At 41.9% G+C, this 12,428-nt stretch overlaps 3 protein-coding genes across 3 annotated transcripts; all 3 read right to left on the reverse strand.

Annotated features, from left to right (window-relative positions):
- Positions 1–63: 63 nt before the first annotated feature.
- On the reverse strand, positions 64–1,781 carry LOC107375255 (UPF0461 protein C5orf24 homolog). The gene is made up of 2 exons (XM_054738980.2): positions 1,567–1,781; positions 64–1,357 (listed from the first exon to the last, which is right to left on the reverse strand). The coding sequence occupies exon 2, from the start codon at positions 1,352–1,354 to the stop codon at positions 695–697; it is 660 nt and encodes a 219-aa protein (XP_054594955.1). The 5' UTR covers positions 1,355–1,357; positions 1,567–1,781; the 3' UTR covers positions 64–694.
- Positions 1,782–1,988: 207 nt separating this feature from the next.
- atp5po (ATP synthase peripheral stalk subunit OSCP) lies at positions 1,989–7,541 on the reverse strand. The gene is made up of 7 exons (XM_015943698.3): positions 7,436–7,541; positions 7,104–7,154; positions 6,913–7,023; positions 6,530–6,659; positions 2,510–2,622; positions 2,340–2,426; positions 1,989–2,247 (listed from the first exon to the last, which is right to left on the reverse strand). Exons 1-7 carry the CDS (start codon positions 7,460–7,462, stop codon positions 2,137–2,139), a joined length of 630 nt encoding a protein of 209 aa, XP_015799184.1. The 5' UTR covers positions 7,463–7,541; the 3' UTR covers positions 1,989–2,136.
- A 2,017-nt stretch (positions 7,542–9,558) lies between these two features.
- Positions 9,559–12,142, reverse strand: LOC107375239 (uncharacterized). Its single transcript, XM_054738979.2, has 3 exons — positions 10,510–12,142; positions 10,137–10,357; positions 9,559–9,800 (listed from the first exon to the last, which is right to left on the reverse strand). Exons 1-3 carry the CDS (start codon positions 10,802–10,804, stop codon positions 9,594–9,596), a joined length of 723 nt encoding a protein of 240 aa, XP_054594954.2. The 5' UTR covers positions 10,805–12,142; the 3' UTR covers positions 9,559–9,593.
- Between the last annotated feature and the right edge of the window lie 286 nt (positions 12,143–12,428).

The raw sequence follows: 12,428 nt of genomic DNA on the forward strand, positions 1-12,428 counted from the left end.
ATTGTCTACAGTCATGCGCCCTCTTGTGTTTGCACAGAGAATTACTTTCACCTTGGCAGGAAGTAGTGGAAAAGACTTTATTGTTGTTTCACATACAACACATACCTTCTACAGTGCTTATAGCTTGTAAAGTTATTGTTTTCATATATATGATGATTAGTAACACAAATATGGAAGTGGCTATCAGGTGAAAACAGCGTATTCAGGAATAAATGATCTAAACTATATTTACAAAGTACTGAATGAATTTCCAAATACTGTGATCTAGATAAGTTTACAAATGTTACCAATTTTAGCTTTGGTGCAAGATTATATTGTGAAGTAAAGCACACAGTGGACATCACAGAAAATACAGTAATAGGCTAGTTATATTGTTTTACCCCAGTAAAAGAAGTCAGATTTACTTGCTACTTCTCAATTTTTTTAAAAGGAAAACAATATGAGAAAACATGTAAAAAGTAAAAGTTTTGGAAGAGCAGATAGCTGTAACATTTGAATTACATTTTTACCCTACATTTATAAGCATGCACGGTACCAGTCTGGGGCAGCAAACCTTTAGTTAACTCTTCTGAAGGAAGGGGGGGGGGGGGTAAGGAAACCAGACAGACATGTTAAAAACAATGTTCTGCATTTATGAATGTTTTTCGAGGCATCCTCACGCTCATGCGTACAGATGTTGCAGATGGCTGCTGAACTACTCGCTGGTTTCATCTGCTTTGCTGCTAGGCTCACAGAGGTCTCTGGTCTCCATCATGGTGTACGCAAAAGCAGGAACCTCACAGCTGGTGAAGTCCAGTCTGTTGGGAACATTGCAGTTACTCAAGTCAAGTTTTCTGGCGTCTTCACACCCAAACTCCAGCTTCTTGAGACGTTCGAGACTCTTGATGCTACCTGGGGGCCTCCCAGGACTGACTCTGTACCCCGCTGCCCTGGTGGTCCCAAGGGGCCGTCCAGGGCTGGTTTTGAACCCAGCTGCTCTGGTTGTCCCAGGTGGGCGTCCAGTACTTGTGCGGTATCCTGCCAACTTGGTGGTGCCTGATGGTCTTCCTCTGCGTCCTGACTTTGATTCACCTTTCTTTTTCTTGGAGCCATCCCCCTCAGAGGCCCTGATTCTCATTGCCTGAGCCTGGAAGTCGATCTGAGAGTTTTGCAGTTGACATGCCATGGCTTTGTGGATTCCCTGTGGCAAGGGGGCGAGGCTGGCCAGGGACAGCTGCAAACCAGGGGTTGTGGGAGAGGTGTAGAATTTATCAGACTGTGTGCTGCACAAATCAAAGTGGCTGGCTGGATGGCAGTCCTCTGACAGCTCAGTCACACAGTAGTCACTGCTGCTGCTGCTCACGCGATGCATCATGATCTGTTGTTGAAGGGAGGAGAAATGTCTAGATTAGAGGGAGAAGCAGCACCAAGAAGTATAAACGAGCTTTTGAAGCACCAAGCTGCCATGGGCCGCAGAAACTGTTCAACCCTGTGGAGAATGAGCGCGTTTAGGCGCATTTTCCCTTTAAAAACAATAGCTAGCGAACACGCTCAACTATTTCCAGAACGTAAACCACCCGTTCGTACCTCATTTGTTGTTGGGTGTTGCAGTACAGGGAATGGTGAATTTAGTCGCCTTTCTCCTCTCTGCTGAAAACATCTTCGTAACACCGCTGCGACTTCGAGAGGTTTCTCTTCGTTTTATTTGGAAAAGCGATTTCTGCAGTTTATTCCAGATCCAGATAATCCTTTACGAAAAGGTTTAGATGTGAGCGGAAGCCATTTTTTCATCGAGAAAAAAAATGTAACGGTATAAACAAACCACGCATGCGCAACTGCACTTCCAGGAAACGTAGCGGCAGATGAAAGTGACGTAAACACGACAAAATTTGCCATTACTGATGTTACTAATAACTAACGTCTTACCAATGACGCCATTATGTATGCATTATAATCACAGTCTACAATTAAACGTGTGAATGAAAATAAACACAAAAAACAGATTACTCTTAGTTTTTGTTGTTTTATTAACATCTATATGAACCTTCAGCACAGGCACTGGACTTATGGAGCAACGGCAGTGCCAGGACAGGTAGGAATATCATTTTATCAACATTTCCCCTGATGGTGAGGTTTTCAAAATTAAGTCCACTGGACTTATGTGTCCCTGATGACTTTGGTCAGCTTCTGGATCTTTGTTTTTGTGGACATGTCCACATATTTGTCACCAATGCTGACAATCATGCCTCCCAGGATTGAAGGATCTGTCTGTTAAAGGGAAAAGAGTCAATTACAGATGAGTAGAAACAACCTGGTTTTGGGTAACTAAATTGAATCCATGGGACTGAGATAAACTGTACCTTTGTTTCCAGCTTGATGGTCTCACCCTTTTGCAGAAAGTCCTTTAGAGCCAATTTCAGTTCAGTGAGATTAGCTTCATCCAAAGTCTGTGAAAAAACAAAAGCACATGAGCCACCTACTGTAAAAACGTAAAAGTGACGTAGATCACACATTCTGAGGAATGTTTTACCTTAGCAGTAGTGACAGAGCAGATGACCTCTCCACGATGTGCACTCATCATCCTGCCAAAAGCGTTGATGACATCACTAGTTAGAGTAAGACGACCGTTATCAGCCAAAACATCTGCAGAAGAGAGTTAAATGCAGTGATTGACATGTGTTTAGCTATATCCATTCACCTTTGGGTATGCAGAAGGAAAAACCTGCTAAACAAAAGATCAAGGTCATGTGCAAAAATATTAACTACTCAAAACTGAGCAGGACCTTTGTCTCATGTGGTGTCCAACAACTATTGTGTGATATCAGGACTTCAGTTCAGTACATTTAGTTGTTCATGAAGTATGAAATGTCCTGGCCATACACTTTGTTCTAGTCAACAAAAAACATTTCTTGCAAAATATGTAACTGTCTAAACTGTCTCAAGCTTTTTTTTTTGGGTTGTGACCTAGTTTGGTTAATTTTCCAACAAAAATGCTTATTTTAAGCACACTAGACTTAGTTTTTTACATTTTACAGACCATATTCAATTCTACGTATTGCTTTTAGGTTTACTACAATATTCACTTTAATTTTGTATTCTGCATTAAAGGGGCATTCTACCCAAAATTGAAAATTTATGTCTTGACATATTTCCCAGAGTTAGATAAGTGGGGAAAAAACTATTTGTAACCAGCCCAGTTATTCCCCTGACCTGGCTCTACTTTTAGCTTTAGCTTAGCATAAAACACAGTGAGTGAATGGACCCAACTAGCATTGTGAGTAAAAAAAAAAGTCCTTAAAATCACTCAAAAGTGATCCCAATTCTGCTTGGTGACCTAAATACTCATAGTGACTGCAAGTGGAAATCATTAGTAACATAAAGGAATCACAGGCGCCATTTAGGACATGGGACTACTTTATGGCAAAGCACAGCTGTAAGCCTCCGCTGGCAGCCCCAAAGAGACCTGCTTCTGTAAACACAGAGCACACGTTAGGGAACTGGCATAAAACACACACACGCACATACACACATGACAGTGATGGAAAAAAATAAGCACATCACATTTGCAAAGGAGAGATTGTAGCTTGCATGTGCATGTGAGAGAATTGCTTTACTCCCAATGCTAGTCGGATCCACACAATGAAATTTTATTCGTATAGCGCCTTCCACTGCCTTTACAGGAACACAAGGCGCTAAACGTGACATAAAAAAACAGTAAAAGAGCAAAAAGACAGATGAAAAACTGCATTAAAAATGACTACAATGATAAGACAGATGTAATAAAAGATATGATAAAAATCTAAAAGTCCACATTATATAAAAGTTAAACGATAAAAATGAGTCTTCAATCAACTCTTGAAGACCTGCAGTGATGGGGACCATTAGTGGAAAGAGCTCCCACTTGCTATCAGTGTTGGAGCAAGGACCGAAAAGGCCCCATCACCTCTTGTTTTGAACCTTGTTTGTGGGACGAGGAGCAAATCCTGATCAGCCGAGCAAAGGGAGTGTGTAGGGGCATGCATCTGTAGCAACCCAGCCAGATATGGTGAGGCACCACCGTGAAGGGCCCGTAAGACAAACCTAACTTTAAACTTCCCCCGGTAAGCCACAGGAAGCCAGTGTAGGGAATCCAGGACAGGAGTAACGTGTTGTCTTTTTCGAGCCTGTCAGGAATCTAGCTGCAGAGTTCTGCACTAACTGCAATCATTTAATTGCTGCCTGACTCAGCCCAAAACAGAGTGCATTACAGTAATCGAGCCGTGATAAAACAAAAGCATGCAGGACAGACTCGACCGTTGAGTGGAGGGCTTGCTGTGTTTTATGCTAAGCTAAAGCTAAACGAGTAGTCAGGTCAGGAGAGTGACTGGACTGGTTCAAACTTGTTTTTTTCTCCACTTAGCCAACACTGGAAAATATGTCAAGACACAAAATTTCTATTTTAGATGGAATATCCCCTTTAACTTGAGTCTCCTATATTGTTGACATTCCAGCGACTATTTGCACAAAACTAACACTTTAGTCGCAGAAGAATATCCTGTTGGGGAAGAGTAAAGCATATTTGACTGAACCAGAGCTACCTCCTGACACTAGTGATGTGTCGATGCTTCGAAGCGAGTGTCCAGGAAGATTTTTTGTGAAGCGCATATCGAGGCTTGTGTTGATTACGTAAGCAGTGATGTTTGAGGCCTCGTTGGCAGTCCGTACCATGTGACCGATTCAGGAACTGGCTTGCGCTGGATTTGAAATAAAAGGGGCAGCTAAACACTGCCGACTCCCCTGTCACATTGTGCTGTTGAAACCCTATGTCCTGTTAGTTCCCTCCCTCTTTTGGACCAGACAGTATATTCAAATGCCAGTTCAAGACAATATTAAGAATAGATTGCCATCATAAGCTTTATTTTTTCAGTTTAAAGGTTTACAGTTTTACCCGAATCGTCCTCTTGATGGCACAATAGAGCGATTGAATCATCACGGTGCCTTGAATCAAGAGTCGACCAGTTGGGTGGAAAGCTTCAGCTCATCATGAGGCTTCATCTCACCCTCACTACCTGATACTGAACTGTGTTACATCAATGGATGCTATGGTTTAACCTAGTCTTCATACAAAACTAGTCTGCAGAAAGTCTTTCACCAAATCTACTTGTTCAAATTAGCTGCCACTAAGTTTTAATTCATCTCAATTTGAGGAGACAGAAACCATAGTAGTTATTTTTCAATGTTGACTCTTTGCTCAATACTCATGGGAGTGCCCGTTTCTCCATGATGGACGTTGAAGGACCTGTTTACATCCATTAAAACTTCGTTAGGCTAGTCTAAAACAAGCTAGTTTGTAGCATTTTATTGCTTTTATTTTTGGGAGTTTCGCAGTAAAAACAGTTTGCTGCACGAACAGACAAGGATATAAACCCAACTTGTCATATTGAATAACTGATGGAGACAGACGGCGCTGGACAGCAGCAGTCAAATGGACCAGCAGCCTTTAAAAATGTTACGAGACATCTTATTGGTGTGAGTATCAGCTGAGCCCAGTGACCCAGCCGGCAACAACAAACTGGTAGAGATTCAAACGTTTATAGTTTTGTTTAAAATCAGCAGCAAGCTCCAGTGTAAAGTGAAACATTGTTCATCAGATAATGGAATAAATCCAGCAGGGTGAATTATGGCCAAGTCGGAAACTTGTTTAAATCAATGAACAGCAGCAGAATCGATCCGTAAGACAGCCAACGCTAAACATTGTAAAAACTGCTTCCTATGAGGCCCACCTGGGTGTGTGCTGGGCTTGGACTAGCAGATGCCAGGTTAAACCGGCAGAAAAATAATTCAGTCGCCACTTTTGAGGTCCATTCAATACCCTCGTAAATCACCGTTGGCATCCAACCATGGCGGATCCATTTGATAACACAACATACTGCGGTCTAGACTATAAGTAGGTGTACCCAATCCTGGTCCTGGGGGTTCTCTATTCAACATACACTGCCTGGCCACAAAATGCCACCACCTGAATTTAACAAACAAAAGGATTTTTTTCTTCTCTGACGACACGGGCATAGATGACAATGCCAGAATTCATCCGGCTCCAACTGTGAAATAGTGAGGCATAATTTTCAGACATGGATTGACCACCACAGAGTCCAGACCTTAACCCTGAGAATCACTGGGATGTGCTGGAGAAGCCTTTGTGCAGCAGTCAGACTACCATAATCAATGCAAGATCTTGGTGAAAAATGGAAATAAATCTTGTGACATTGCAGAAGTTTACCGAAACGCCACGGCGAATGCATGCCACAATCCAAGCTATAGGGGGTCCAATAAAATATTAGAGTGAGTGACCTTTGGTGGGGCAGTGTATTTTAGTTGTTTCTCTGCTCCAACGTACCTGATTCAATGGTTAAATCACCAGCTCATCAAGCTCTACAGAAGCCTGTTAATCACCAGCTGTTTAAAATCAGGTGTGCTGGAGCAAAGAAACAACTAAAACATGCTGGACAGTAGAGCTCTAGGACCAGGACTGCACACCCATACTCTAGAGCCTTTATCTAGGACCACTCACTGATCAGGTTGACAGTGATTGGTGAAACTTTAGCCTTTGTAAGAGCATCGCTGAAAGCCTTCTGCTTGATGCTGCGCTTCACATGAGGATTCATTAAAATGCTGGACATCTTGGGGTCCTTGATCATGGTCTACAGAAAAAGAAAGATGACACAAAAAATTAATTCATACTCGTCTGTATGAATAAGTCTGATTAAGATGCCTGATAAGACTGGAGCTACGCAAATTAAAAGTTAGATTACATCCTATGTTTCAATAGATAACCTTTAAAAGTTGTACAAACTTGTCATCTTGGAATTAACTGAGAACAAACAGACTATTTTTGATCCTTTTAAGCATTTTATCCACTAATCTAAATAGCACATTTCCGTTTCCAAAACTCACAGAAACTTTTCCCAACTCTTGCTCCACTTGGTCCAGTTTGCTCTGCTTACTGGCAGCTGAGAACAGAGCAGTGGCATAACGGCCCTCCACTCCATACACCTGGATGGGAGGCTAGAAAGAACCCATACATTAAGGTAAACACTTTATTTCTGTAGCATGACCACGATGAGCGTTTTTTTTTTTTTTTTTACCTTAACCAGTTTCGCTGCAGGTCTGATCACAGACGTGCTCAACTGGCGGGCCTAAAAAAAGAAACATAGTTATGTTTAAAAGCTATTTCGACACAAAAAGACAGGCCAACTTTAGCCGATTTGATCCGTCTTACGGTAAAGTCAGTTAGCTCAAAAGCTAAGACGTTAGCAGTCATTCAAGTGCAAAACCTCGTGTGCGTTTTGTGAACATTTGCTGTTGTCATTTGGTTTATGAAATAACGAATCGCTTGCACGTGGTTTTAAGCTTCCACGTTATCACTTAGAAGTCAACTGAAATAATTCGATTTATGAAAAGCATTTGAATGTCTTACCTGCTGTCCTAGCATGAACGCTGCCATTTTCTCCTACAGCTGTCTAGAGTAGAACAAGCAACTGCGCATGTGCGATGGAGAAGGGCGCGTGCTGCTTTGGGTATTGTAGTTTTATGTGAACCGCGCAGAGACCATCTACGGCCCATGTCGATGGTACGGCCTACATTTTCTTAAAAAACGGTCACACTTTAAGAACCCAAAACAGTATCAGGAACCTGATGAAAATATATATTTATATGAGGTTCTGTAGGTTGTGAGTTACATACGGACTCACTAACTTACTGCATTGTTTAGAAATATGTGAAATGCTTAATATAAAAAAAATAATAATAAAAAAGCCCACTTTGATTCATACATTAACAAAACGGAGAAAAAAGATAACCCTTTAAGACCGGTGGAGATTTTGCTGTAACACCGGAGCTGCCATTTGCATATCTGTGTTCAAAGCATAGACTGTACATATACAAAGGGCTGCACGTACGGCGCTACGTCACATCCGCGAAAGCGGAGTGCGACTGTCTCCTTTCCGGTTAGAGTAAAAATGACAGCTAGAAAAGACAAACTTGTATTTCGAAGGCAAATAAAACAATACCACTGTTGTGTTTTTTCATATAGATGAATAAGAATGATCATTGATCATGACGGAGCCCGGTCTTAGTCTGTGCTTTATTCAGCCATCTTTATTCTCCCTCCACATACCAATCTCGCGTGAGGTTGTCTTCTCACACTACGGTGGCCGGAATGGCCAGGCTTTTACATCTCCCTTCTTTTAAGTAGTAGTAACTGCACATTAGGAATGATCCTTGTGTAACTAACTAGCAGACATTTTAACTCGTCCCCAGATAGCAAATTCTTTTTGGCCCTAGTTTGGCAAGCCAGTCTTGGTACTCTTTGGATGGAATGATGGGCCAAATATGGCCCAAATTAGGCACGCCAAAATAGAATTATGGTTTGTCAAAAGGTTGCCAGAATCATTTTTGGCACTAGTTTGGCATGCCAGTTTGGTACTCTTTTGGGTGGAATGATGGGCCAGACATGGCCCAAATAAGGCAAGGCCAGAATTCTTCCAAAATAAATTGTGGAATTCCAAAGCACAACCATAACTATACCAAAAGAACCCCAAAACACCACAAAATGGCCAAAGGATATCAAAGTGTAACCATAAGTTTGCAAAAAGATCACCCAAAATAAAATGTGGCTTTCCAAAGCATAGCCATAACCATCCCAAAACCCCATAATAAAGCCAAATATGAACCATAACATATCCATAATTAGCCATACGTTTACCAAAAGATTGCATTTTATTCTGAACCTTATGCTAAATTTTATTTAACATTTTAATAGACTATAAAATGTCCTTGTACAGAAGATTCAGATTTTTTGCCTCAGTTAAATAGCCTTGTGAAATAGCCTAGGTTACTGTGTGTACGTGGTGCATTAACATAAAACCAAACAAGAGTAAAATTTGAATATTTAATTAATTTATTTTTTTAAGTCAGTCCTGGACTGAGTCCTGGGCTGGTTGAGGGGTTGGTTGGGTGGGCATTCTCTTTTTGCGCCTTCCGTCCCTATCCCCAGCCCAGTAGAACCGATTTTTAATTGTATTTATAATTTCTGCCTCCGTAGATGCCACACAGACCGGATTCCTTCTCACTGCAGCTGACAATAAAGGCATACACATGGAGAAAGACTTAAAAAAGGATGACGCAACAGTCCATGCAAAAGAGACCTGTGGTGGGCTAAGTAACTGGCTAGTTAAAAAGTCAGTTTTGCATTAGTTAATGGATGCATCTCATCATCTGAGGTTGAAAGTGACAGCCAAAGTTCCAACATTAAATCATCATAGTCACTTAGTACTTACACTGCCACAGTATACTTTACCAAACACAAACCAGCGGTTCTTTCCTGACACTAAAGCCAAACAAGAATTTTACGAGCGAGAGTTGACCCTGAAGAACGCGTCACATTGCGGGCAAAGTGGCAATAGCTGTCTTGAAGCCAGCGATAGCGTGGTGTTATAATTACGAGGCTTGTGACATTCACAGGCGCACTGCGTGCCATTTCGCAAACAAGTTGTTAAGACTATAAGTATTTTGACTTAGAAAAGAAATGTGATTGTCATGGGTGGCTAATAATTTTATCCTAAACTATGATTTTATCAGCTGTGTGATAGAACAGTCGTGTTACTGTTGTGATTAAACTTACCAATTACAATGCCTTTTAGGTGGAGCCTCTCAAAGGCCACCTTCCCATTTTGCCCTCGCCAAGTAATTCCCTTGGTGAGGGCATTAGTCATGGCTCCTTTGAGGACCCACCGCACAGTGTCCTTTACTGTGGATCCCCCCGCAAGGTCCAGTGTTGAACCCTAAAATTAGAAAAATTGATCTTCATTAATTTTTCAAACAAAGATTGATTTTCATTGAATTTTCAAACAAATATTATACAAACTTAGAGAAAAGCCTGGATAGCCATTGTGCTCCACTATTTATTTATTTGGCGTTTCGTGGTTGCCTGATGAAGGGCAGAGACCTGAAACGTGGGGGGGCGCAAATAATTGGGTGGAGCTCGTTGGCTGCACAAGCAGTCCTTTAACTCCTTTGGCATATCTACCACTTTAAGATATTGAACAACACACAAATTGGATGTGCATGCCAAAATGCATTGTCTAAAACTTTGTTGTAAAGAACAGAAAACAGCTCACCAATTCATGAGCCAATGTTGGACTGATTCCAAGCTCCCTCTCCAGGGCCATCAGGGCCTGAACATCTGCCAAGGGGAAGATGCCGTGGTGCCTGGTCTCCACACTTCCCCCTGTGGTCAGGCCCTGAAGAGCAGCAACAGGAACAAAAAGGTCCCGCGCCATTTTGGTGAGGCTGCGCTGCAGGATTATTTCCTGTTTCACCAGGACTTCATGCAGGAGAGCTGAAAAGCATTTTTTTGCATTTACATGTTGTGTGTATGTGTGTTTAGCTTTATAAACCATCTTATATTAGTATGTATGCGTGGATCATGTGTGTTCGTATACTCTAACTGGCATGTGAGGACTGGGTGAGTGTAAACCATAAAAACCTTACATGTCGTGTCATCCCTCTGCTGCCACTGCCCTGGAGAGGAGTTAGGGCAAACTGTAGGCACCTGGAGAGCCGGTTCCTCCCTCATCATCCCACCAGATGAAGAGAGAGTTGGAACTGGAACCCCCTGGGTTTCCTGGTGACCCTGCAGGTCAATGGCCTGCCACAATGATGTCTCCAGGGTCATGACATGCTGGAAGAGTGTGTAGAAGAGGGAGAGGAAGAAGAATAACAGTTTACAAAATGCAATTATTGACCTCAACAGTGACGTAATGGCTCCAGAAGTGTTTTTCTCCATGTAACTGCCTCATTAACCTTTGTAAATTTCCTAACGTATCACATTTGAAACACCACACTTACATGATCAGCTACACTCAAACCCATTTACTATACACATGTTACTGTAGTATTTGTTGAGATTTCCATTACGTGGTAATTGGTCAGGTCAGGCAGAGGTACAGGTTATTGGGGAGGATGAACCTTCTCCTCACCGGGGGGATAGCTGGGGGTGGGGGAAGCCCTCTTCCAGGGGTCTGGGCTTCATCCTCTGATGAGGCCCGGTCCTGGACATATACTTGTATCGGATTAGATTTGTGCCAATAGGATCAAGAAAAACACTTTGAAGATCAAACAAATATTAAGACATTGAGAAAAAAAAATTGTTTCAAAAGAAAACTTACTATCTGAATCAACTTCTTAAAATGAGTAACAAAGTATGTTTCCTTTTTCTGTTTGCCTCTATGTGTTTTTGTTATCAGTTTCCTTAGTTTCATTCTCGCTGCTCACAGCTTTGCTCTCACTACCAGAGTTGCACTTACAATGTCTGGCTTTCTCCTTTGCAATCCCTGAGTTTTTGGTTGCAATTCTGACACAACCCTTTCGGGTGGGTGGGACTTCTGAGAAGTCCTCTCCCATAGGACAGTGGTTTCTCTTGGCTTGGCTTGGCTTGGGTCTCAACAGACGCCAACAAATTGTCGTGACCCGGAGGTATCCCAGGACGGGTGGTCAATTGCCGTGGCTTTTCCTACATGCTTCGGCTCCATAAGGTCAAGCTGGACCTTTACACCTCCTGATCTAGACGGGGACTTCCACTCAGGGTATGTAGACCGGCAAATGGTGTCTCATGTGTTTATGGACCTCCTAACCAAAGGTTAACGCGAAGACATCACCTTCATTTCCCATCAGAACTAATCGCTTCTTCGGATTTGCTGGTTCTGATCAACATCACACGTCATCCATTCACCGTCTCATCCACATTAGTTACACCATACATTTAGTGTTTAAAGTCAGTCTAGTTTAATTTGTTTTTAATAAATTTTTAAATATTTAAACTTGACTCTCTCTCTTCTGTTGTCTCTGAGTGAATACAAAGCTGTTATCTAATCCCTGCATTAAAAAGTTCAAATTTTCTGGTTTAAAGTAACCTCACAGATCCATAAGGTGGATTTCATATTTCCTATGGAATCCTACGCCTTAATGGCTTTTTAAATAACATGTAATTTAAATCATTACATCAACAAAGGTTGAGGTGGAGAAAGAATCCAGGATCATCTTCCAAATTGCATGAATCAAAAACTCCAGAAAAATATTGACAATTTTAATTATAACATCTACTATAAATTTAAAAAAAATGGAAAGAAAGTATTAACTATTAGAGCACACAAACACAAAAACGTATAACAGTCAGGGACTAAGGCTGTGTCCGAATCCAGAGGTAGGATGCTTGTGAGTAAGGGTCGTCGCCGGTCTAGCAAGGCCTGGTCCATGCAAGACCGCTAAAACCGGAAGTCAGCGGCTCTGAATTCGGACAGTACTAGCCTCGTTTTTATTCCCGCCCCCAGGTCTAGTTGCCTAGCTACCGTGATGGTGGCAAACAGGCTAACAAGCTGGTAGCGACGTTGAAAATGGATCCACAGCAATAT

The sequence above is a fragment of the Nothobranchius furzeri genome, chromosome 1 (assembly GCF_043380555.1).
Source record: "Nothobranchius furzeri strain GRZ-AD chromosome 1, NfurGRZ-RIMD1, whole genome shotgun sequence".
Lineage (NCBI taxonomy): Eukaryota > Metazoa > Chordata > Actinopteri > Cyprinodontiformes > Nothobranchiidae > Nothobranchius > Nothobranchius furzeri.